General features: G+C 50.7%; 1 protein-coding gene across 1 annotated transcript; it reads left to right on the top strand.

Moving 5' to 3' along the window:
* Positions 1-2,222: 2,222 nt before the first annotated feature.
* SLC35B4 (solute carrier family 35 (UDP-xylose/UDP-N-acetylglucosamine transporter), member B4) lies at positions 2,223-24,454 on the top strand. Its single transcript, XM_014961014.1, has 10 exons — positions 2,223-2,440; positions 8,363-8,476; positions 9,265-9,367; positions 10,501-10,550; positions 12,146-12,227; positions 14,116-14,176; positions 15,453-15,562; positions 16,002-16,077; positions 17,474-17,549; positions 21,250-24,454. The coding sequence occupies exons 1-10, from the start codon at positions 2,364-2,366 to the stop codon at positions 21,494-21,496; spliced, it is 996 nt and encodes a 331-aa protein (XP_014816500.1). The 5' UTR covers positions 2,223-2,363; the 3' UTR covers positions 21,497-24,454.
* Positions 24,455-26,049: the final 1,595 nt, after the last annotated feature.

Consider the following 26,049-nt stretch of genomic DNA (forward strand, 5'->3'; position numbering starts at 1 on the left):
CTCAACATGAGCTGGCAAAGTACACTCACAATCCAGAAAGACCCCTGCATCCTGGGCTGCATCCCCAGCAGCGTGGCCAGCAGGGCCAGGGGGGGATTCTACCCCTCTGCTCTGCTCTGGGGAGACCCCCCCAGTGCTGCCTCCAGCTCTGGGGCCACCAACAGCAGAAGGACATGGGACCTGTTGGAGCAGGACCAGAGGAGGTCACGGAGATGCTGGGAGGGCTGGAGCCCCTCTGCTGGGAGGACAGGCTGAGAGAGTTGGGGGGGTTCAGCCTGGAGAAGAGAAGGCTCCAGGGAGACCTTAGAGCCCCTTCCAGTCCCTAAAGAGGCTCCAGGAAAGCTGGGGAGGGACTCTTGATGGGACAAGGGGGAACATTTTAAGCCCAAATAGGGAAGATTCAGGAAGGAATTTTTTACAGTGAGGGTGGTGAGAGCCTGGCCCAGGTTGCCCAGAGAAGCTGTGGCTGCCCCATCCCTGGAGGGGTTCAAGGCCAGGTTGGATGGGGCTTTGAGCAACCTGGTCTAGTGGGAGGTGTCCCTGCCCATGGCAGGTGGTTGGAACTGGATGATCTTTAAGGTCCCTTCCAACCCAACCATTCAACAATTCTACCCACAAGGTACCCAAGGATTCCTGGGTGTCGTTGCAATAGTTTCATAGAATCATAAGATTTTTTTCTCACGTTTCCAGGTTTTCAGCCATAGCTCATTTTACCCCTGAGGACACATGCTCCAACCACTCCCCAGGTAAGGAGCCAGGAACCCTGGGATCTCCAGCTTGGAGACGAAGAGCCTAAAAACTCTCACAGTGAGCAAAAGAAATGGCCAATCCTGGCAGTTTTGCCCCTGTCATTAGCTGCTTTTAGCAGCAGAGAAGCTGCCAAGGCTGTCACATTCCCTGAAAAGCTGGAAAACATGAAAGAAACGCTTCATTTTTGGACTTAGCATAGTTCTTTGCAATGTGTTAATGGGATTTCACACTTGTGGTATTTTAAGTTAAAAAAAAAAAAAAGATTTGGGTCTGGTTCAGATCAAAATTTTATTAAAACCAAAATGAAATATCTGCAGCATGAAAATCCCACTTTTTGATCAATATGGCTTCCACTGATCACAGAGGGCTTTGACAGACACTTAGCTGGGCTCTCCACACAACTTCAGAAAAGAAGATGCCTCATCCCAACTGATATGCAGCCACATTAACAGCAGCAAATATTAATTGCTTCAACTGCAAGAATGCAAAAACACACTTCAGGAAATAGGGATAAGGAGTAACAGGGCAACACCACCATCTAATAGCGACAAAATAAAACCAGAGGGGCCACAGACACTGTATTAAGTCCTACAGAAAGTCCTGGAGAGTCTATATGTTGGGGCTAGATCCTTGGAGTGGTTTTGCTGGTTTAATTAATGTTTTTACCCTGACTTGACAGGGCGCTGTCTTCATTCTGACAAGAGAAGCCAAAATACCCAGTCACATAGGCAAATTTATAACTGTGTCACTGCAGTCGGTGTAGGGGCAGCACCTCTGGGTGCCGTTTGTCTCCAAAGCAATAACCCCAGCCACCCAAACCCTCTGTTTCCAGAATCACAGTACCCTTTTCTCTCACCTTGACGTGTCCTGGCCGCCTCGTCCATTGTTCTGAACAGGTTCTTGTTTCCCTCCATCTCGCCCTGTGAAGTCCTGGGCCCACACTGTCCCCAGGCCACCCCAACACCACCATTTGGGCACCTTTTCCATCTTTCTCCCCTTCCCGGACCCTCCTGGGACCCCATATCTCCTTCCAAACACACAATTGCTTTTCAGACACAGTTTTGCTGCCTCGGTATCCAGTGTTTCCACCACCAGCCATGGTGGCATTGACCACAGTGGCTTGGCTGCAGCCTTGAGAGCATGGCAGGACCTCCCAGGAGGCTCTGCCACAGGCCTCAGGCAAGCTCGATTTCACACCGAAGCAATAATCTCGCTATCTAAATCCAAACCGGCAATTAGCGGCTGTTCCTCTGCGGCGAAGCAGCGTTTGAGCTGACCTCCCTTCCCCTTTCTCCTCACGCCACCCCAGCGCCAGGCCCCGCGCCGCCATTACCGCCCGCCCCCCCACGGCGAAACTACAACTCCCGTCATGCCCCGCGGGACGGCACTACCTGAGGGAGGCAGTAGGGCGGCATCGCGCGGCCTTCTGGGAGTTGTAGTCCTGGCTCTGGAGTTCCCTCGGTGTCGGTGAACGAGCGGCGGGCGGGGAGCGAACTACCGGCGGCCGGGAGGAAGCGGGGGCGGCGAGGGCCGGAGCCGGGAGCGGGGCCGGAGCCCGGGAGCGGGATGCGGTGGCGGCCGGGGAGGCCGCCTGGCTGCTTGAGGGCGATACCATGCACCCGGCCGTGGCGGTAGGGCTGGTGTTCGGCGGCTGCTGCAGCAACGTGGTGTTCCTGGAGCTGCTGGTCAGGTGCGGGGCCGGGGAGAGGCTCTGGGGGCAGACGGAGGGGTGAGGGACAGGGCTGAGATCGGGGGTCGGATGAGGGACCCCGGGGCTGGGGGCCGCGGGGTGTCCCCTCACCCCGGCTTCAGGATTTGTGAGGGGAGGGAGCGGCGGCGGCGCCCAGGGGGTCTCCAAGAGATTTGGGGGGGTGTGTGTGAGAGGATTTGGGGTGCCCTGGGGGCTGGACCCCAGCCTGGGGGTGGCCCTGAGGGGATCTGTAGCCCTCACGGGGTGGTCGGGCCCCTTCACAGCTTGGGAGGCAGCCCCAGGCCTTGGGGACCCTCCTCAAGGTGTTAAGAGGAACCTGTGTGTGTGTCGCCAGGCCCCAGCCTTGTTGTGTGTTGCCTCAAACCAGGACATTGTATCACCGTCTAATGGGTTTTGTGGGGTTTTTTGGGGGGCTGTCCCTCTCAGCTTGGGCCCAGTCTGGTCCTGTCATGGGACACTTTGGTATCCAGCCCAGGCTTTGGGGATGCCCCATCCCAGCCGACACAGGGACCACCACATCAGTCAGGCCCTACAGCATCCCCTGCTCTCCTATCCCAGCGCCTCATGGAAGTAACAGATGAAATAGCGAGGAGAAGACACTCAGGAGCTGGCTAGGGGGTCCCCGGGGATGGCAGGCAGGGCTGAGGGAACGTCATCCATCTGGAAATGTGATCTTCACATGGCCATGGTGCCAGCACAGTGAGGGCAAGGAGTCCTTTGTGGTGAAGGCGAGTTGCCAGGTTGCAGAGAGAGGTAGGCTGATGTTTGGGGTACGTCGGAGTGCTGTGTCACCTTCCTCATCCCGATGGAGGAAGGTTGGCAAGGCTTGGAAAAGGTGACAGTCTGTTGGTTTGGTTTCCACGGCTTTTCAGCAAGCTGTGAAGGCAAAAGTGCTAGACCTGGCTGGAAAAAATTAATGATTGAACTGGTTCTGTGCCTACAATCATAGTAAGTCAGTGTGGAGCTGCATCCCCTGACCATTCAGTACTATATCCACTTCAATCACTCAAAAATAGTAGTTAAAACCTGTCCTCACTTCCTCCCTACCTATCATCATTCCAGACTGTTAGAGGAAAAAGAGAGCCTGACCCAAAGCCAACAGTTGGAATATTTGCTTCAAAGTGGGAAGCCAGGATGCAGGTACCGTAACACAGGGTTGCACAATCTCTCAGCAATTGCTGGATAAATCGAGAAGCAGTTCCTGGAAGAGGAGACCTTGTGTGTCTTTCCTCTTGGGGATTGCTCTAACCTCGGCCTTTCCTTCCTGGCTTGTGCTGCAACATCATTGAGGGAGGAGGAATGGGCCCCACTTCCAGGTGAAGAAAGCTTTGGATCTGTCTTGCATTTGCTTGCAAGACACACTAGGCTGGTGTGTCCTCCAGCCAGGCATTACAACAAAAATGAGCCATTTGGTCCTACTGAAAGTCTGCATTAGGTGTCTAAACTTCAGAAGGGATTTTGAGCAGCAAATCCTGGAAGTCAAATTGCAGACACCCAAGAAAAGCTGCTTTTTACACACAAGCTTCTCCTCAGGATTTTCTCTCATCCGCTTTAGAAATTCCCCTGTTCCTGACAGCTCAGTTCCTCTGCCCCTCACTTCCCTGTTCACCTTTGGTCCTTAAATTAGGGTGATTTCTTTGGATCTTGGTGTTGTTCAGAGGGAAAAAAAGTCCTTGAAGATGAATCTTCCCATAATAAGCAAACTCTTGGAGCAGGGTCACATGGAAAGGCATTAACCAGACTGACAGTCTAGTGGGGGAATAAGACAGGTGATTGGAAGAAATTTGCTCAGGATTTATGAGGAAAGAGTAAAGGAATGAGAACTGTTTAGTCTAGAGATGCCTAAGGACAGCCAGAAGACTTTAAACACGTGGAGAATAGCTGCTGAGAAAAGGAGATAAATTTTTCTGCTGGGCTCTGGAGGCAGAACAAGAAATAAGGGGCTTAAATTGCTTTGAAATGGATGTAAAACAGGGCAAAAACCCAGATTTGCTCCCTCTCAGTGTAGTGAAGTGGATTCGTAAGAGAGAGAGAGAGCAGAAAAACTCCTTGTTGGAGGTTTTTAAGATTAGCAAATTTAACAAGCCCCTGTCTGACTAACAGGAGGGGGCCTGGACAGGGCAAGAAATGCCATCCAGTTCATCCCATTTCCCCAGCATTTTCTGGAGCAACCCAGCCTGTTCTGTTCGTGTCCTTTACTAGTCTTTGGGGGGTCTGTCTTTGAGTTATGATGCCAGAGCTCTGCATGGCATGTACATACAGGCCTATGATCTACTCTTTGCCTTCTGCAGCCACATCCTTGTGAGGTGCCTTCTCTGTAAAAGCAGTTGAGGGTCTGTGTGGTAAATTTCTTCCCTTTCTGGTGCAAACTGGGAGGGGTGGGTGTGTGTTCTTCTGCAGGGGCTATTTAGGGCAAGAAAGTTGGTGAGGGGTCTGGAGCACAAGCCTTTTGAGGAGCAGCTGAGGGAGCTGGGGGTGTTCAGCCTGGAGAAAAGGAGGCTGAAGGGAGACCTTCTGGCTCTCTCCAACTCCCTGAAAGGAGGGTGTAGCCAGGGGGGGTCAGTCTCTTCTCCCAATTAACAGGTGATGGGACAAGAGGAAGTGGCCTCAAGTTGCACGAGGGGAGGTTTAGATTGGATATTAAGAACAATTTTTACACTGAAGGGGTTGTCAAGCCTTGGAAGAGGCTGCCCAGGGCAGTGGTGGAGTCACCATCCCTGGAGGGATTTAAAAGCCGGGCAGACGTGGTGCTGAGGGACATGGTTTAGTGATGGTTTTGTCGGTGTTAGGCTGATGGTTGGACTCGATGATCTGAAAGGTCCCTTCCAACCTAAATGATTCTATGATTCTGTGAAGGAATTCTTGGTGAAATGTGGAGTCTTGTGCAGCAATGGACGGAAATCTTTCTTGGGTGTGCTGAACTTGCTCTGAGTGAGTACTGTGCACTCAGAGGAGGACTCTATAGGTTGGCTACAGTTGGCTCTTGTCACTTCTTTTAGGTTCTATCAGTGTGTTAAGATTGTGAGTCAAAGATATGGGTAGATACAGCCTGGGTGGTTTTTTTTTTTTTTGGTTTGTTTGTCTTTTTACGATCAGTCAACCCTTTGTCAGTGCTTTTCTGATAATGTGAGGTCGTATGCACAGCAAATGACTGAAGGTGAGGATCTGTGAATTGGGAGGAAACAAAGTCTAGTGCGTGGAAACAGTCTTGGTTTATTCCAAGTTTACACTTGCCTACAGAGATAAGGTTTACAATCCTGGGGCCTGGCCTCTGTCTCCTGTTCAGTGCCTCTTTTTTTCTTCCCCCCAAGTAACTTTTTGAACCTCTTAACCTCATTGCGCAGCAGGAATTGAAGTCTCATGGACAGTTAATCCCTGAAAAATGTGAAAATTGGCAGATGGGTAGAGGGCAGGGGCTTAGGTTAGTGCCTGCCCTGTGGGAGCAGGGAGAAGGTGGCCCTTCCAGGTGCTGTTTGGTGGCTCTGCATTAACCAGAGCACTGCTGCTTCTTCTGAGAAGTCTGGGGGGGGGTGACACAGGAGATTCTGGAGGAGACCAGACCTTCAGCTCAGCTCTCCAGGAGACAGGTTGGTTATTCCTGTTCTCCAGTGCGTCTTTCAGCTTGTGTTCTGCAAAACTGTGTCTAGACCCAGTCTCTGACTCCTTGTGAGGACGCGCTGTGTGAAGGTGGGGACTCAACGGCGTGCAGCTTCTCCGTCAAGTCATCGGCTTCAGTTTCAATCATAGAATCATAGAATGGTTTGGGTTGGAAGGGACCTCAAAGATCATCTAGTTCCACCCCCCCTGCCATGGGCAGGGACACCTCCCACTAGACCAGGTTGCTCAAAGCCCCATCCAGCCTGGCCTTGACCCCCTCCAGGGATGGGGCATCCACAACTTCCCTGGGCAACCTGTTCCAGTGTCTCACCACCCTCATAGTAAAAAATTTCTTTCTGAGATCTAATCTGAATCTTTTTTCTTCCAATTTTGCACCTGAGAAAGGGGAGTTCCCCTATCTCAAATTCCTCTGCCTCCCTCTGCAAATAACAGTGAGCTTTCTGATTATCTGACGTGTCACCGCCTCCTCTGACTCTCTGCCTTCCAGGAAATCCTCCCTTGCTCCCCGTAAGCTTCTTAGGAAGGAGGGGGGGTTTACAGCAGGCAGGTCTGCTAGGAATGGGTGAGCAGCATGTGGAGGAGTGTTTATTTAATGTCCAGGTGTTTGGGGGTGACTTTTCAGACATTGGAATGGGCTGCCCAGGGAGGTGGTTGAGGCCCCATCCCTGGAGGTGTTCAAAAGACGGGTTGATGTAGTGCTGGGAGGTATGGTTTAGTGATGGTGATGCTTCTTGTTTGTTGTGGGGGTGTCTATTTTTGTCAGTTAGGTTGACGGTTGGACAAGATGATCTTTAAGGTCCCTTCCAACCTAGAAGATTCTGTGATTCTGATTCTGTGGTTCCCTTGTGTGCAATTCCTCTCCTCTCAGAATAAACACACGGGGTTGATTTGCTCTAAGGCGGTGTCATTTCTGCTGCAGAAGTAGTGAGAACTGCAGTGCCTGGGTCTCTCTGGCAGAACAAAGACGCTCAGCTCAGAGGGTCTGTTTTGAGGTCAGACATTCTTTGGTGGCTTTCCGTACCTTGTGGAGTTTGAAAACTTCACTGCAAAGCATTTATCACATTAGCCAGCTCCCTGGCTTTCCTGACTGTCATGTGGCATTTCATGTCACAACCTTTTGGGGCTCCCATGATGAGCCATTGTGGGTTCTTTCTTGAACCTACAACCAACCTCTTGGCATCCAGCAGATGCAGGAGGGCAGAGAGCTAAAGCTCTGCTCTCTAAAGCAGGTTTGAGCTCACGTTCACATGTTTTGGGGAGGGGGTACAAGCAGAACCACAGACACTACGCTGTGCTCTGCAGGTGTGGACCTGACCTTGGCCCTTCTCTTGTGCAGTGGAAATAAGGGCTGTTGGAAATCATAGAATTATATAGAATGGTTTGGGTTGGAAGGGACTTCAAAGATCCCCCAGTTCCAACCTCCCTGCCATGGGCAGGGACACCTCCTACTAGAGCAGGTTGCTCAAGGCCCCATCCAGCCTGGCCTTGAACCCCTCCAGGGATGGGGCATCCACAACTTCTCTGGGCAACCTGTTCCAGTGTCTCACCACCCTCAGAGTAAAAAATTTCTTCCTGAGATCTAATCTGAATCTTTTTTTTTCCAATTTAAAACCATTTCCCCTTGTCCTATCACTACACCTCCTGGCAAAGAGTCCTTCTCCAGCTCTTCTATAGGCACCCTTCAGGTATTGAAAGGCCGCTATAAGGAAATCCCACTGCCTTCCTCCCGGGTGGACTCATCCCTTCACTTGGCCTTCAACAAATCCTGCTGCCTTCCTCCCAGGTGGACTCATCCCTTCACTTGGCCTTCAACAAACACGGCAGCTCGTAGGTAGGGAGAGAGTCCTGTCAAAACCACTCCCCTGTGAGGAGGAGGGAGATCCAGCCTCAGTGTGGTTCTGTTGGTCACTTGATGTTGCTCATTCAGTTTCTGTGCCCTGGTGGGATGTTTCACAAATCTGTGAGATGAGAACAATTTCCTCTTTCACTTCCTGACCCAATATCCCTATCAAGGCAGGGGTGGCTGCTCGCCTCCTCTTTGGAAATAGTTGAGGAAGGGTTTGCTGCTCATCTGTCTACAAGCACAGATGAGTAAATACCTGCAGGGAAGTGTTCAACAAAGGCAATGTGAGAACCTGGAGGTATAAAGTGGTAAAAGTCCCTCCGGATTGATGCTCACTCTGGGATTATGAGCTATTAGCCTCTTTTTGTTGGAGCCCAATGCAGTGTTTGTTCTCTGTGGCACTGCTCTTAATGCTTGTCTTTCTTCTCCACTGCCTGCAGGCAGTTTCCAGGATGTGGGAACATAGTGACATTCTCCCAGTTCCTGTTCATCGCGGTGGAAGGCTTCATCTTCGAAGCCAACTTTGGGAGGAAGAAGCCTGCCATACCAATAAGGTACAGTCCATCTGAACGCTTTTGCTAGGCCCAAATTGACTGGCTATTTATTATCTCAAGAAGCATTTAATAAAATGGCTTATCCATTGATCCAGTCTAAATCCTGTGCATTCAGCCTCATTGAGAACCTGTCAAGCCTGATAAAATAAGAACTCCTCGTTTATCGAGAATTCTTAATAGGAAATCGCTGTCGGATACTTTCCTGTCCAAGAAACAGGGCAGTATTTTGCACAGTGAAGAGCCTGGTGTGCTTGAAGAACTCGCTGTCTCTCTGAGGCTCAGTACAATGGGTGTGGGAGGGAGAGGTTTACTGGAAATCCAGCCAAAATCCACTTTTGCATTTCTCTGTCCATGCTGATCTTGTCCTGGCATGTTCGTGCTCTCCTCCCTGGCACTCGGTGGCTGAAGTGAGGAGGTTTTGACTCAAGGGCTAACTGGGCCCTTGCTCAGCTCCAAACCTTTCTTTGTGCCACTTAATCTGTTCCCAAGGTGTGTCACGGGCACAAAATTGAATATAAGAAGTTCCACCTAAACGTGAGGAGGAACTTCTTTCCTGTGAGGGTGGCAGAGCCCTGGAACAGGCGGCCCAGAGAGGTGGTGGAGTCTCCTTCTCTGGAAACATTCAAAACCCTCCTGCACACGTTCCTGTGTCCTGCTGTAGGTGGACCTGCTTTGGCAGAGAGTTGGACTAGATGATCTCCAGAGATCCCTTCCAACCCCATATGATTCTGTGCTTCAGCATCCTGGGGAGGTACATGCACAGCCATCAGCTGTTTTTTGTGTTTCAGGTACTATTTCATCATGGTGGCCATGTTCTTCACTGTCAGTGTGGTCAACAACTATGCCCTGAACTTAAATATCGCCATGCCGCTGCACATGATCTTCAGATCGGTGAGTACCATCATACCACCCTTCTCCTCCTCATGTGACATCTTTTTCCATCATCTCTGTAAGCACTGTCCCTGCTGCATGTGTTCTGTCACCCTCTCTTTCTCCGAGGGCAACAAAACCCTGTGCAAATTCTAAACTCCAGGTAACTTGTGAGGAGAGGAACCTTGCTCTGAAGGCTCAGCTCCAGTTCTCATTCACAGTGTTGACCGTTAAATATCAGCTTAATGTCACTGAATAGATGAAGAAAGTGAGACTCAAACAGGCTTCATATTTCCAAGGGTGATAGAGAAGTAAAGATGACAAAACCAAGCCCAGACTCTGAATTGGTGGCCAAAGGGACCCAACTTTCCCTTTCACCACCCAGTCATACCAAGGGGTTCATGTCTTAGTGTAAGTGTCCTGGTTAAAAAAGCCCAGGTTAGAAAGCATGGATTCCACCTGCACTGTTACTTCATACGCCTTTGCTTTGGAAAATGCAATTAAAATGCATCTTCTCTTAAGTGTAGATGAGTGTGAGGCTAAAAAAAATCTGTTAAAACCAAAGGAAATGGAGCCCCAGCTGTTGGGAATAACAAAATCTGCTGGGCGGGGGCTGTTCTCCCCCAACACATCATGGGGTTGAGGTACCTGAAGTCAGGAGAGGTTAAAAAGAAGAAAACCAGACATTCTTGGAGCCCTGTCCTGCATTAACAGCCAGGGATGGTTCATTGTATTGCAGCCCCACAGTCAATCTGCGAGGCCATACTCCTGTTCCTAATTAAAAACACAGTGATTTGGTCACGTTCTGCTCTGTGTCACACACCGAGTGCCACGAGGGAGCCAAAAAAGGGGGTACCCTACTGGCCAGAAGGTCCTAGCCAGCCCCTTTCCCCCAGCACCCTTGTTCCCAAGCCACCAGCTCAACTTCTCCCCTCCTCCTCGCTGAAGTGAGACCTTCCTCACTCCGTCAGTCTCCCTGACCCTATTCTGGTATTTCTGTTGGTGTTTTGGAATTAGTTGTGTTGAATTTGTGATGTTTCTCTGGGGCGGGCATCCCAGTCCAGGGAATTTTGTCATGCTGTTAAATAACTTGTAAATAAATACCTGTAAAAACCTTCTCTTTTGTTTTACTCCTCCTCTCTCTTCTTTCCCAGGGCTCTCTCATAGCAAGCATGGCTCTAGGCGTCGTAATTTTGAAGAAAAGGTAAATCACAAGCCTTTTTCTCATATCCTGGTGTTTAGTGCCCTTCCAGTTAAACATTCTTGTTTTAGTGATGGGGAAACTGGGGCACAGAGATGTTCCTGGACTATAGGCTGGAATAGGGTCCCTCTTTCCACCACCTCTCACTCCTTCATTTAAGGCCAGGGTGGACTGAAGAGAGAGCTTTTACACGTGGCTGCAGCCCTGTGTGTTAGCTCTTTTCCTTCCTCTTCCCTGTGTGGGGCTGGTACAGCTCCTGATGGACTGGGTGTACTGGGGTCTGGCTGGGATGGAGTTAACTTTCTTCACAGCAGCCCATATGGTGTTATGTTTTGGATTTTGTGGCTCCAACAGTGTTGATAGAACACCCATGTTTTGGCTATCGCTGAAAAATGTTTACAGGGTGTCAAGGTTTTTTCTTTATCCCATTCTGCCTCCCCAGCACGTGGGTGGACAAGAAACTGGGAGGGGATGCAGCTGGGACAGCTGATCCGAGGTGGCCACAGGGGTGTCTTAGAATGTCTTGGGCTGCAATAGAAACCAGGGTAGAAGAAGAAGGGGGTTGGGGGGATTTGGTTTCCTCAGTGGCCATGGGAATCACAGGAATCACAGAATTGTAGAGGTTGGAAAGGACCTCTGGAGATCATCTAGTCCAAACTCCTGCCAGAGCAGGTTCACAAGCTGATCTGAGATGGCCAAAGGGTTGTCTTAGACTGTCTTGGGCTGTGATAGAAACCAGGGTAGAGGAAGAAAGGGGTTGGGGGGATTTGGCTTCCTCGATGGCCATGGGAATCACAGAATTGTAGAGGTTGGGAAGGACCTCTGGAGATCATCTAGTCCAAACCCCTACCAGAGCAGGTTCACCTAGAGCAGGTTGGATGCACCCAGGTGGGTTTGGAATCTCTCCAGTGAAGGAGTCTCCACACCTTCTCTGGGCAGCCTGTTCCAGGGTTCTGTCATGGGAAGGTGGTGACTGATGGCTTTTGTGTTGGGTTTGTTGTTGTTTCCCCCCCACCCCCTCACCTATTAAAACTCTTTAGCTTGACCCACAAGTTTTTCTTGCTCTTGCTCTTCCAGTTCTCTCCCCCATCCCACAAGGGGTCAACCCACCACAGCAGGCAAGGACAGGAGGGTCCTCCCAGCTGCTTGGGTTCTGGCTGTGGGACCAATGTGGGCACATCCATTTCAAGACCAGGTTGGGCGGGGCTTTGAGCAACCTGGTCTGGTGGGAGGTGTCCCTGCCCAGGGCAGGGAGTTGGAACTAGATGGTCTTCAAGGCCACTTCCAACCCAAACCATTCCATGATTCTATGATCCCTTGGCACTCCATCACTATGCAGAGATCCACTCTGGCTTTGATCTGAGAGGGATCCTTTGCCACAGGCAAGGAGATCTTGGTCTAAATACTCCTTTTTTTGCTGCAGTTGGAGTAATTTGACCTTCCCTCCCCCCAGCAATGTCCAGGATTAATTCATGGGTATGTGCCCACCACCCCAAGTTCACACCAATGTAGTGGAGCAAAATGCAATGCAGGGGAGCAGTAGATGAACGACGCGAGGCTGAGCTGGATCACTGACATCTTTCTTCTCCCCCATGCAGGTACAGCGTATCTAAATACACATCCATAGCCCTGGTGTCGCTGGGGATCTTCACCTGCACCTTCATGTCTGCAAAGCAAGTGGTAAGGTTTGGAAAGGGCCTGAGGTCACCAGCTGTGGACCTTATTGACAGGAGGAGCTGTTGTCAGCACCTTCGTCATCCTTCCCTTTGCCTAACAATTAATGGGGAGCTCTAGATCTGCTCCCCAAAAAGCTCTTGATCCTGGTCCTATCTTCACTGAATTTCACTGAATTTTAGAGTTGGAAGGGACCATAGAGATCATCTAGTCCAACTCCCCTGCTGAAGCAGGATTGCCTAGAGCTAGAGCATGTTACTCAGGATGGCATCCAGGCAGGTCTTGAAAATATCCAAGGAAAGGGACTCCACAACCTCATGGTTGTTTGAAACCAAACCATGGTTTCTCATGGTTTGGAGGGAGGGGATGCACACGTAGGCATGTGATTTAACTAAATTACAGATTCCTTTTATCCTGTGTTGTTCAGGTTGATTTTTGCTGAAAATATACTATTATTTTAACAGCTAGAAGCTGTTTTCTCTTGCCCTTCCTGCAATGTTAGGGACAGGTGACTCTTAAACAAAACTCAACCATTTTCGCTCATTTTAGCCCAGATTGTCAGCTTTAAGGCTAGATTTTTTCTAGCCCTGTTGTCATCCAATGTGACTTCCAGTGACCCTTGAAAATAAAGTGTGTGTGTTTGGAGAACAGGAGGGACTTAAGAAAATCCACGTGTGACACCACTTTGGGCTTTTTCTGGGTCAGCACCCGCGGCCTGATCTTGTCAACTGAAGAGACAAAAAAATGCCATAAAGTGGTGGCAAAGTGAAAATTGGTTGCACTTAATCCAGCTCTGAGAGACTGGAGATGAAACAGGGCTGTCAAACCTCTGAAGTCCCCCATCATCAAACAGCTTTTTATAGTCCCAGAATGTCTGAGGAAGCTCTGTGCTCTGTGTTCATCCCGATAAACTCTCAGCAGGGGGGTTTTGGGTGTAGAACAGACAGTTGTGGCAAAGGTGAATAATTTAATTTGTCCTAAACCACGGCGTAGGAGAGTTGAGCTGAGTTTTACCTAGAGTTTCAACCTCAGCATCTCCAGGCCCTGGTTTCCTCAACCACAAGCCAGAGCCATGGTTTTAGCACCTGACTGGGCCTTGGCCAGAGCCTTTGTTCTTTCCTGCACTCTCACCTCTGAGATGGGGACAGAGGACCTGTCTGGGGGAGCTTTCTAAGCCACGCTGATTATTTTTGTGGTTGAGGAATTCCATCTTTGGCCAAGTCAAGGCCTTTCTTTCAGAAAAGTGACTCTTTTGATCAGATGTTTACACTTTTTTAATTTTTTTTCTGGAATCTGGTGCATTCCCTGAAGCAGAGTGGAGAGCAAAGGGTGCTCTAGTTGCTACCACCTTTGTTCAGCCAGGGTGGCAACTCTGGATAATGAGACACCTTGGGCAGAGTTTGCTTTATGGAATTGCATGGAGAACACCACACAAACCAAGAGTGAGGGGCAGGCAGAACACAGAAGGGACCTCTGGAGATCATCTAGACCAACCCCCTGCCAAAGCAGGTCCACCCAGAGCAGGTCCCACAGGACCGTGTCCAGGAGTGTTTTGAATGTCTCCAGAGACAGAGACTCCACCACCTCTCTGTGCAGCCTCTTCCAGGGCTCTGCCATCCTCAAAGGAAAGCAGTTCATCGTCATGTTGAGATGGAACTTCCTATGCTCAAGTTTGTGCCCGTTCCCTCTTGTCCTGTCACTGGGCACCACTGAAAAAAGACTGGCCCCATCCTCCTGACACCCGCCCTTGAAGGATTTATAGGCCTTGATGAGATTCCCTTCAGTCTTCTCCAGACTAAAACAACCCAAGTCCCTCAGCCTTTCCAATCTGATCTGAATGAGCTTGCAGGGACATGGTGGCTCACAGTGACTGTGTCATGTCTCCTTCCACCAGGCATCTGACCCCAGCTTAAATGAAGAGGACGGACTCCAGGTTTTCTTGTGGTGGCTGCTAGGTATGTGATTCCACATCTCCAGCTGACCTTACTGGGATGCTGGTGAGACTGTCTCTCTGGTGTCCGTGGCCACGTGGGTTGTGCAGTGCAGACTGTGGTGGAAGTCCCCGCACTGAGGTTGTGCTGAGCACCTGGTGGGTGTTGATGTGCAAAGAAAGAGGTTTTGTCTCCCTCGTTAGCAGCTTTGCACAAGGAGATTTGGCCAACAAGTGAAATATGGGACCTGAAGGGTGTCTACAGGGTAGTGGTTTGGTGACATAATGACACTATAGTCACAGAATCATAGAATGATGTGGGGTTGGAAGGGACCTCTGGAGATCATCTAGTCCAACCCCCTGCCAGAGCAGGGTCACCCATAGCAGGTCCCACAGGAACGTGTCCAGGTGGGTTTTGAATGTCTCCAGAGAAGGAGACTCCACCACCTCTCTGGGCAGCCTCTTCCAGGGCTCTGCCACCCTCAAAGGAAAGACGTTCCTCCTCATGTTTAGGTGGAACTTCTTATATTCAAGTTTGTGCCCATTTCCTCTTGTCCTGTCACTGGGCACCACTGAAAAAAGACTGACCCCATCCTCCTGACACCCACCCTTTAAGTATTTATAAGCATTGATGAGATCCCCCCTCAGTCTTCTCTTCTCCAGACTAAACAGACCCAAGTCCCTCAGCCTTTCCTCAGCAGAGAGATGTTATAGTCCCTTCATCAGCTTCGTAGCCCTTTGCTGTGCCCTGTCCAACAGTTCCCTGTCCTTCTGGAACTGGGGAGCCCAGAACTGGACTCCCCAGTTCAACAAGTCATGCATGTTTGCAGACACCTTCTTGATTTCTCTCTGCAAAAGCCTGATTAAATTGCAGCCCTGAGCTCTGCTGCAGGGAGGGAGAGGGGCTGTAGCTGGTTGAAGTGCTCCTTCAGCACAGTGTTTCATGGAGGAGTCTCTACGGTCTGGCACTTGAAGTCTATTTTTATACCTCCAACATAGATTTATTGGTGGCTTTTCAGGGTCACTGGGTTGATGAATTGTCCATAGTGGCACGTGACTGTGTCCCTGGTATCCCACCAGCTCCGCTTGCCAGGGCCGAGTCTCTTTTTAAAAGAGATGATCTTTTCAGAAGTCTCTTGACATCTCAGACTTTGTAATGAGATACCCGTGTCCCCAAAAAATCAATTTTTTGCCCGTTTTATCAAATCTGGCAGCTTTGGCTTTTTTTCACCGAATGCTAAATTGAAGGAGTCTTCAAGCTGGTTGACTTGAGCTACGCTGAAGCTGTGCTTCTCTTCCAGGTATTGCTGCCCTCACCTTCGCCCTCCTCATGTCTGCCAGGATGGGGATCTTCCAGGAGACACTGTACAAGCAGTTTGGGAAGCACTCCAAAGAGGCCCTTTTTTACAATGTAAGTCTTTTCTGTTGTTTTTCCTGGGTGGGTAGAGCTCCTCAGAGAGTCCCTTCCCCTCCCACCCCGGCACAAATCCCAAGGATCACACGCTGTGAGGCTGAAGCAGTGCCCTCATCCAGGTGTGTGAGGCCCAGGATGAGAAGTGGGATAGGTTCATGTAATCACAGAAAGATATGGGGTTGGAAGGGACCTCTGGAGATCATCTAGTCCAGCCCCCTTCCAAAGCAGGTCCACCTACAGCAGGTCCCACAGGAACACATCCAGACAGGTTTTGAATGTCTCCAGAGAAGGAGACTCCACCACCTCCCTGGGCAGCCTCTTCCAGGGCTCTGCCACCCTCAAAGGAAAGAAGTTCCTCCTCATGTTTAGGTGGAACTTCTTATTTTCAAGCAGTCTGTTAAGGCTGTTAACGTCATGTCTTTCCTTTCCCCTCCAGCACGCGTTACCACTCCCTGGCTTTCTCCTCCTGGCCCCAAACATCTACCACCATGCAGTCCTCTTCAACCAGTCTGGTAAGTGTCCACACATGGATCCTTGCTCTTGTGCCTTTCTGGAAAACGCTGTAGGAAGCTTTGTCCAACAGTGGTGTAAAATTCACCAGCTTTTTCAGTGCCAGCAAGTTTCCTAAATCCCTGATTTTGTGAAACTCAGGGATCTTTGCTGATGGGTTTCTTGGTTCCTCAGGGGGATTATTTGCATGCGTAGATCACTTTAATTAATAATAATAATTAATATAATTGAGAAACATTTCTAGCCTGCTACGCCTGTCTCAAGAAAAGCATGAGGTGACCCAGGGAGGTTGTGGAGTCCCCTTCTTTGGAGATTTTCAAGACCCGCCTGGATGCTCCTGAATTTCCTCAGGGGGATTATTTGCATGCGTAGATCACTTTAATTAATAATAATAGTTCCTCCGGGCAGGGGGATTATTTCCATGCGTAGATCACTTTAATTAATAATAATAATTAATATAATTGAGAAACATTTCTAGCCTGCTACGCCTGTCTCAAGGAAAGCATGAGGTGACCCCTGGGGAAGGCAATGTGGTAGTTCAAAAATGGGAGGAATGGGAGCAGATCCTCAACCATGGGTGGAAACATGGACCCATTGGCTTTTGTTTTGCTGGTGCTACACAAACTTTTCCCAGAGGCTCTCGGCCTTTCAGAGACACAGTTGATTCATCCAATTTTAACAGCAGGACAGCCCTGACACAAGAAAGCAAGACAGAGTTTTTCTTTTAATGTCTTTTTTTTTTCCCTCTAGCCTACTTCTTCCTCCATCTTCCTTTCTTCCCTACAGAAGTCCAAGCAGAAACATCTGCCAACTCCCTTGTATTTGTCATTTATCACAGTAAGAGCCAGATAACTCTCCATTTGGAGCAAAATCAAAACGTGCCCACGCCTCAGCCTGTCTGATGCAGCAACGGCCTCTTCAATCATCATAGAATGGTTTGGGTTGGAAGGGACCTTAAGGATCATCCAGTTCCAAACCCTTGCCCTGGGCAGGGACACCTCCCACCAGACCAGGTTGCTCAAAGCCCCCTCCAACCTGGCCTTGAACCCCTCCAGGGATGGGGCAGCCACAGCTTCTCTGGGCAACCTGGACCAGGCTCTCACCACCCTCACAGCAAAGTTCTTCCTCAGATGTCATCTAAATCTCCCCTCTTTCAGTTTAAAATTGTTCCCCCTTGTCCCATGGCTCCTTCCCTCATCAAAAGTCCCCCCCCAGCTTTCCTGGAGCCCCTTCAGGTATTAGAAGGCCACTATAAGTTCTCCCTGGAGCCTTCTCTTCTCCAGAAGCTGCAGCATGTCCAGATCATGGTCAGTTCAGGACAGGAGAGACACACCTCTCCTTCTGTTGTCTTTAAGCAGTGGCAGGACAGTGACCTTGCTCCATCCTTTCTCCCCACAGAGCCCTTCCAGGTCCCAGTGATCGGGCTGACCCTGCCAATCATGTGGTTCTACCTCCTCATGAACGTCGTCACTCAGTATCCTTTTGGAGCTCGGCTTCAGACACACCACGGAGATGGCAGTGGGGTGGGAGAGGAGGAACTGGGTGGGGGTGACGAGTCCTTGGTGTCTCCCCTGCATTTGGGAGCTGATTTTCCTGTAATTCTTGGAAACTATAGAGTGAGATTTAACCTGGGACTTAAGATGTTTTTTTTCCAGGGTGGTTGAACCTCCTGGCCAGCAAAACTTGGAAAATATAGAGTGGAATTTAACCTGGAGCTTACGTTATTTCCAGGGTGGCTGAAATTTGCCACCACCTCCCCAGAGAGAATATAAACTCCTGATGGTTCTTCTAGACAGCTCTAGGGAGAAGGGATAGATGGGGAGCCATTTGGGTGCCAGATCAGTGTGTGGAGTCTTCCAGGCAGCGAGGACAGCTCTGAAGGTCTGATGAAGCCAAGATGGCCTTGAAAAAGGGACCCTTTGGTCCAAGGCCCTCTCACTGCTGAGAGAGTGCTGAGCTCTGTTGCTGCTCGTGCTTCTACATGAAACCCCCGTGTTCCACCTGCTCTTCCTGTGGCCCCTTGGGGGGAAAAAGGGAAATTCATGCTGGATATAAATGGAAAAATCTGGTTTTAGCTTCCCTTGGCTCCCTGGCAGGGCCTGTAAACGCTGGGGGCCATTGATCTTTGGCCAACACATCAGCCCCGGCGTCATTTTTGGTGTTCCAGCACAAGGTTGGGGACAATGAGAGATTTGGGGTGTCCTTGGGGGTTGTAGTGAAGCTCCTCAGAGCTGTAGAAACGTTGATGTGAGGAGAAGGGAATTTCATTCCCTCTCTAACCAGACCGGGACCATCCCTTGCCCAGTCCTTTTTTTGCCCAAAGGTCCCAACCAGGCGTCCTTCCTCTTCAGCCCCGATGTCCCCTTAACTCCCCTCCTCCCCCCCAGATACGTCTGCATCCGCGGGGTCTTCATCCTCACCACGGAGTGCACCTCCCTCACCGTCACGCTGGTGGTGACCCTACGCAAGTTCGTCAGCCTCATCTTCTCCATCCTCTACTTCCGCAACCCCTTCACGGCCTGGCACTGGTTGGGCACCACCTTCGTCTTCGTGGGGACTCTCATGTACACGGAGGTGTGGAACAGCCTGGGGCCCTTCCTGGCCCGCTGGAGGAAGAGGAAAGCATGAGGTGACCCCTGGGGAAGGCAATGTGGTAGTTCAAAAATGGGAGGAATGGGAGCAGATCCTCAACCATGGGCCCCTGGGGAAAGCAACGTGGTAGTTCAAAAATAGGAGGAATGGGAGCAGATCCTCAACCATGGGTGGAAACATGGACCCATTGGCTTTTGTTTTGCTGGTGCTACACAAACTTTTCCCAGAGGCTCTCGGCCTTTCAGAGACACAGTTGATTCATCCAATTTTAACAGCAGGACAGCCCTGACACAAGAAAGCAAGACAGAGTTTTTCTTTTAATGTCTTTTTTTTTTCCCTCTAGCCTACTTCTTCCTCCATCTTCCTTTCTTCCCTACAGAAGTCCAAGCAGAAACATCTGCCAACTCCCTTGTATTTGTCATTTATCACAGTAAGAGCCAGATAACTCTCCATTTGGAGCAAAATCAAAACGTGCCCACGCCTCAGCCTGTCTGATGCAGCAACGGCCTCTTCAATCATCATAGAATGGGTTGGGTTGGAAGGGACCTTAAGGATCATCCAGTTCCAAACCCTTGCCCTGGGCAGGGACACCTCCCACCAGACCAGGTTGCTCAAAGCCCCCTCCAACCTGGCCTTGAACCCCTCCAGGGATGGGGCAGCCACAGCTTCTCTGGGCAACCTGGACCAGGCTCTCACCACCCTCACAGCAAAGTTCTTCCTCAGATGTCATCTAAATCTCCCCTCTTTCAGTTTAAAATTGTTCCCCCTTGTCCCATGGCTCCTTCCCTCATCAAAAGTCCCCCCCCAGCTTTCCTGGAGCCCCTTCAGGTATTAGAAGGCCACTATAAGTTCTCCCTGGAGCCTTCTCTTCTCCAGAAGCTGCAGCATGTCCAGATCATGGTCAGTTCAGGACAGGAGAGACACACCTCTCCTTCTGTTGTCTTTAAGCAGTGGCAGGACAGTGACCTTGCTCCATCCTTTCTCCCCACAGAGCCCTTCCAGGTCCCAGTGATCGGGCTGACCCTGCCAATCATGTGGTTCTACCTCCTCATGAACGTCGTCACTCAGTATCCTTTTGGAGCTCGGCTTCAGACACACCACGGAGATGGCAGTGGGGTGGGAGAGGAGGAACTGGGTGGGGGTGACGAGTCCTTGGTGTCTCCCCTGCATTTGGGAGCTGATTTTCCTGTAATTCTTGGAAACTATAGAGTGAGATTTAACCTGGGACTTAAGATGTTTTTTTTCCAGGGTGGTTGAACCTCCTGGCCAGCAAAACTTGGAAAATATAGAGTGGAATTTAACCTGGAGCTTACGTTATTTCCAGGGTGGCTGAAATTTGCCACCACCTCCCCAAAGAGAATATAAACTCCTGATGGTTCTTCTAGACAGCTCTAGGGAGAAGGGATAGATGGGGAGCCATTTGGGTGCCAGATCAGTGTGTGGAGTCTTCCAGGCAGCGAGGACAGCTCTGAAGGTCTGATGAAGCCAAGATGGCCTTGAAAAAGGGACCCTTTGGTCCAAGGCCCTCTCACTGCTGAGAGAGTGCTGAGCTCTGTTGCTGCTCGTGCTTCTACATGAAACCCCCGTGTTCCACCTGCTCTTCCTGTGGCCCCTTGGGGGGAAAAAGGGAAATTCGTGCTGGGTATAAATGGAAAAGTCTGGGTTTATAGAATCATAGAATCATAGAATTGCCCAGGCCGGAAGGGACCTCCAAAGGTCATCTAGTCCGACCCCCCCGCAGTCAGCAGGGACACCCCCAACTAGACCAGGTTGCCCAGGGCCTCGTCGAGCCTCACCTTGAATATCTCCAGGGAAGGGGCCTCAACCACCTCCCTGGGCAACCTGTTCCAGTGCTCCACCACCCTCACAGTGAAGAACCAGAAAATATGGGTTGGAATTTAACCTGGGGCTTACGTTATTTCTAGGGTGGCTGAAATTTGCCACCACCTCCCCAGAGAGAATATAAACTCCTGATGGTTCTTCTAGACAGCTCTAGGGAGAAGGGATAGATGGGGAGCCATTTGGGTGCCAGATCAGTGTGTGGAGTCTTCCAGGCAGCGAGGACAGCTCTGAAGGTCTGATGAAGCCAAGATGGCCTTGAAAAAGGGACCCTTTGGTCCAAGGCCCTCTCACTGCTGAGAGAGTGCTGAGCTCTGTTGCTGCTCGTGCTTCTACATGAAACCCCCGTGTTCCACCTGCTCTTCCTGTGGCCCCTTGGGGGGAAAAAGGGAAATTCATGCTGGATATAAATGGAAAAATCTGGTTTTAGCTTCCCTTGGCTCCCTGGCAGGGCCTGTAAACGCTGGGGGCCATTGATCTTTGGCCAACACATCAGCCCCGGCGTCATTTTTGGTGTCCCAACACAAAGTTGGGGACGATGAGAGATTTGGGGTGTCCTTGGGGGTTGTAGTGAAGCTCCTCAGAGCTGTAGAAACGTTGATGTGAGGAGAAGGGAATTTCATTCCCTCTCTAACCAGACCGGGACCATCCCTTGCCCAGTCCTTTTTTTGCCCAAAGGTCCCAACCAGGCGTCCTTCCTCTTCCTCTTCCCCGATGTCCCCTTAACTCCTTCCTTCTCCCAGATACGTCTGCATCCGCGGCGTCTTCATCCTCACCACGGAGTGCACCTCCCTCACCGTCACGCTGGTGGTGACCCTACGCAAGTTCGTCAGCCTCATCTTCTCCATCCTCTACTTCCGCAACCCCTTCACGGCCTGGCACTGGTTGGGCACCACCTTCGTCTTCGTGGGGACTCTCATGTACACGGAGGTGTGGAACAGCCTGGGGCCCTTCCTGGCCCGCTGGAGGAAGAGGCCGAAGGAGGAGTAAACCACCAGGGACTCTCTGCAGGGACCTTTTTATTGGTTTTTTTTAGAGCGGAGCAGCAAGGAATCCCCCAGAGGGGGGTTGTTTTTATAACACACGGGGGAGGTGTTGGCTGTGCCAAGCTCCTGAGAAACGTGGAGCCTCCGCTTGGAACCTACCTGAGATGGATTATGGAGAGATGACACGGTTATTTTTTTGCAAGGTTGCATTTTTTTTTGATGCAACCCCTTTTACTTCCAACCTCCCCCCTTGGTTTTTGGTTGGGTTTGGGTTTTGGTGTTTTTTTTTTTATTATTATTTTGATAACCCTTTTTAAGTAATGTAAAAGCTGCCCCCGTTCTCTGTGTGGAGCCCAACCTTGGTGTGGTGCTGTTGTCCACTCCTTCCAGCTTTGATGAGCTGGACCCTGATCCTCTTTGGTGCCGTCCCTTGATATCCAGGTGGCCATCACAGTTGGCTGACTCCCCCAGTTAGTTGGCTGACTCCCCCAGTTAGTTGGCTGACTCCTCCAGTTAGTTGGCTGACTCCTCCAGTTAGTTGGCTGTAAACTTGAGTCCTTGTTGTGTGACCCTACCACCCATGCTGGAAGGACCTTGGACATGCCTGTAAGCCCACCACCTCTCCAGTCTGCCCAGTAGACCCTCCGCTGGGGGAATGGCTCAGAGGGCTGATTCCCCAACCACCGAGCCCCCCCATGACTAGGAGGAGGACCTAGTTGGGAGCCTGAGGAAACCACAAAGGGGTGATGCTGAGGGGACAGAAAGTGCCACTGTGTCACCTTCACAGCCTTCTCAGGGAGATGGTGAAGTGCTGTTGAGGCTTCTCTGCATCCTCAGGTGTTGCCCTGATGGTTCACCAGCCAGAGGGTGTCATGGGTTCCTCCTGCTTTGGTTGGGTCCTCGGTGCAGGTCACTTTTCAGTCACTTCCTACTTTTTCCCTCATTATGAGCGTGTTCTTAGGGCTTCGTTACCAGCAGGTAATGAGCAGTAACGAGTTCCAACGAGCTGTGCTGAGCCCCCGACCCTCCTGTGGTCCTCCCCAGATCCAGCCCAACCTCAGGGTTCAAATGATGCCAAGAAACTCCAGAAGGGCCAGTACAACTGAGATTATTTTGCTGCTTGGGGGACTGGTTTTGCTCTCCCTTCTCCCAGTTCTCCTCTTCTCCCACCCCTTGGGCATCAGCTTCGCTTGTGGCATTTCTGGGCTTCATAGCAGCATCCACCGGTGTCCCTTAGTGTCACCTCCCACCTGGGCCAGGAGTGGCCTTCAGGAGCTCTAGGCACGTGTCCCCATGGATGGAGGCAATCCGTGTCCCAGCAAGGTGAGGAGCAGTGGCCACAGCTCTTCTAGGAGCTGCTGGGTGTTGGGTTCAGCTTTGTCTTGGTCTTGGAGTGACGGGAAGCGCTGGTTTGTGCTGCTTCAGTTTTCCTGGAGCACCTTGTCCTCATCAGTGTGACACTGTCCCTGCTCAGCTGTGGTAATTAGGGCAACGTCAACCTGATTCACACCAAACTTGGCCAAGGAAGGACAATACTCCGTTGTACCTCCACCCAACGTCCCCACGGTGTCCAGCCTTGGTGTTTACAACCCCTCCAATGTTCAACCTGCGCTTGTGGTGGGTTAAGCAGGACACGGCTGCTCGTTCCCTGTCCCCACCAGTGGGACCAGGTGGGGAGGAACGGGAAGAGCAAACCCAAGAAAACTCATGAGTGGAGATAAAGATGGTTTAATGAGCAAAAGAAAGAGGAAAGGAGGTGGGGAACCCCCAAGTGATGCCAAGGCAACCACTCACCACCTCCCAGCCACTCTCTGACCAATGGCCACCTTCCAGGTTGTCCTGGCTCTGCCCCTTCCTAGCATCTTGCCTACCCATGATACAATCACCAATGAGGAGCAGAGTGGGGAAAAGGGGAAAGCCTTCTGCTGGAACCCTGGTGTGTTGTCACCTGGTGTGTTGTCAGCACTGATTTAGCCACAAAACCCACACTGTAGGGACTGCTCTGGAAAAAAATTAACTCCATCCCAACCAGAGCCCACACGATGCTGATGGGACTCACAGCTCCCACCTTCCTGAGATGCTGGAGGGTTTTCCCTTCTGGTTTTGATTTCTCCCAAACCTGAAAAACCTCTCTTTTTTCAGACATGGGATGTTTCCAAGAATTTTGTAGGTGGGAATACAGTTCCCCACTAGTTACCCCAGCACAGGTCAGCTCTTGCTTCCAGCTCTTTGTGGAGGCTCCAGGAAGGACCTAGAGAAAAGCAACAACCTTCATCCCTCATCATCATCAGCTTCAGCTGAGCCAGAGCGAGGTAGAGGAAGGCAACACGAAGGCCAGTGAGTAACTGCTGGGGGGTCATCAGAGCCTTTCTAGCACCAAAATCTTGTGTTGTCTCCAGTGTCTGCGCGATGCCGGGAGGTCTGGGGAGGTTTGGGGTTCTCTTCTTTTAACCCTGTGTTGTACTTGGGGGGGTCTTCACTCATCATAACGACGATGGGTTATTATTTGTTGTTGTCGGGGGTATTTCTTTTTCCTTTTAATTTTACGGCGTGATCTGTGCGTTTTTTGTGACTATTGATAACGGTTGGAGCGTGGCTGAAGCCACAGCCATTCCCTTCCTGCTGTAGGAGAAGCAGCTGAGCTTGTCCCTTTGGGAGCTGGAGGAAAAGGTCCGTGCAGAAGGGCCCCATTAGCCAAAATTAGTCTTTTGAGGCCAGGGCTTCCCAAAAAGGGGCTACCGGTTTGTTTGGGTTTTAACATTTGCCGTAGCGATTATAGCACCTATTTTTTAGCAGAGGCTGGAAAAGTGGGGGAGCCAAAACTCTTTTTGATCAGTGTTCTCGATTTGCTGAGCTTTTGGGTTGGCTGGTTAGGCTTAGGGTGGTATTTTTTGTTGTTATTTTAAAAAAAAAACAAACAAAAAAACAACCAACAAAATAAATATGTATCCTCTTCAACCTATGTTGGTTTGGTTTCTCCTTTCACGCTTTGCTACTGGTGAGCGGCTGCTGGTGACTGGAAAATTAATGAAGCTCTGAAATCAACACAGAACTTCTCCTGCCTTTAATTATGGATATGTCTTTATTGCTCCCTGAAAGGAAGGTGTAGCGAGTTGGGGTTGGTCTCTTCTCCCAAGGAACAGGGGTGTAGCGAGTTGGGTTCGGTCTCTTCTCCCAAGGAACAGGTGATGGGACAAGAGGAAATGGTCTCAAGTTGCACCAGGGGAGGTTTAGGATGGATATTAGGAAACATTTTTTCACCAAAAGGGTTATCAAGCCTTGGAAGAGGCTGCCCAGGGCAGTGGTGGAGTCCCCATCCCTGGAGGGATTTAAAAGCCAGGCAGACGTGGTCCTGAGGGACATGGGTTAGTGGTGGCCTTGGCAGTGTTGGGTTAACGGTTGGACTCAATGATCTTAAAGGTCTTTTCCAACCAAAATGCTTCTATGATTCTACCCAGAAAGCACGTGTGCTCCAGCCCAACCTTATCCTCAAGCTGCTGCCATGAGGTGAGAAGCTGCTTTCCCCAAATCCCTCATCCCCATCTCTTCCTCCTCTTCCTCCTTGTGGCCCGTAGCCCTGATGCTGAATGCAACCCAAGGTGCCTCCTGGGGGTGGTGGTTCCATCCCTCCCTTCAGCCCCAAGCCAGGACCACCCAACTCATCCAACCCAGGTGGGTAAAGTGGGGCAGCCAAAGTCCCCAAGCACCCACAGGGGTTGGAGGACCCAGCTTGGGGCAGCATTTTGAGTCTGAAGCCTCAGGATTTGAGGTCCCCAAACAATACCCAAGAGTTATTCTAGGCTCCCAATTTCCAGGAATCCTGCCTGGCCCTGAGTGCTGACCACCCAACTCATCCAACCCAGGTGGGTAAAGTGGGGCAGCCAAAGTCCCCAAGCACCCACAGGGGTTGGAGGACCCAGCTTGGGGCAGCATTTTGAGTCTGAAGCCTCAGGATTTGAGGTCCCCAAACAATACCCAAGAGTATGTTTTAGGCTCCCAGTTTCCAGGAATCCTGCCTGGCCCTGAGTGCTTCTTAGAATCACAGAATCATAGAATGGTTTGGGTTGGAAGGGACCTCAAAGATCATCGAGTTCCAACCCCCCTGCCATGGGCAGGGACACCTCCCACTAGAGCAGGTTGCTCAAGGCCCCATCCAGCCTGGCCTTGAACCCCTCCAGGGATGGGGCATCCTCAACTTCCCTGGGCAACCTGTTCCAGTGTCTCACCACCCTCAGAGTAAAAAATTTCTTCCTGAGATCTAATCTGAATCTTTTTTCTTCCAATTTAAAACCATTTCCCCTTGTCCTATCATCACCCTTCCTGGCAAAGAGTCCCTCCCCAGCTCTTCTATAGGCACCCTTCAGGTACTGAAAGGCCGCTCTAAGGTCTCCCCGGAGCCTTCTCTTCTCCAGGCTGAACAATCCCAGCTCCCTCAGCCTGTCTTCATAGGAGAGGTGCTCCATCCCTCTGATCATCTCCGTGGCCCTCAACCATTAACTCAGCATCCCACCCAGGACTCGGTTTAAAAAGATAAACAGCAAGAAATGAAGTTGTTAT

This window comes from Calidris pugnax, unplaced genomic scaffold, assembly GCF_001431845.1.
Source record: "Calidris pugnax isolate Ruff unplaced genomic scaffold, ASM143184v1 scaffold289, whole genome shotgun sequence".
Classification (NCBI taxonomy): Eukaryota; Metazoa; Chordata; class Aves; order Charadriiformes; family Scolopacidae; genus Calidris; species Calidris pugnax.

Excerpts from the sequence above, each read along its gene's own strand:
- SLC35B4 (XM_014961014.1), top strand. The coding sequence starts at position 2,364 with ATGCACCCGGCCGTGGCGGTAGGGCTGGTGTTCGGCGGCTGCTGCAGC. Across the intron at positions 2,441-8,362 it reads TTCCTGGAGCTGCTGGTCAG|GCAGTTTCCAGGATGTGGGA; the intron begins GTGCGGGGCCGG and ends CACTGCCTGCAG. Across the intron at positions 10,551-12,145 it reads GTCGTAATTTTGAAGAAAAG|GTACAGCGTATCTAAATACA; the intron begins GTAAATCACAAG and ends TCCCCCATGCAG.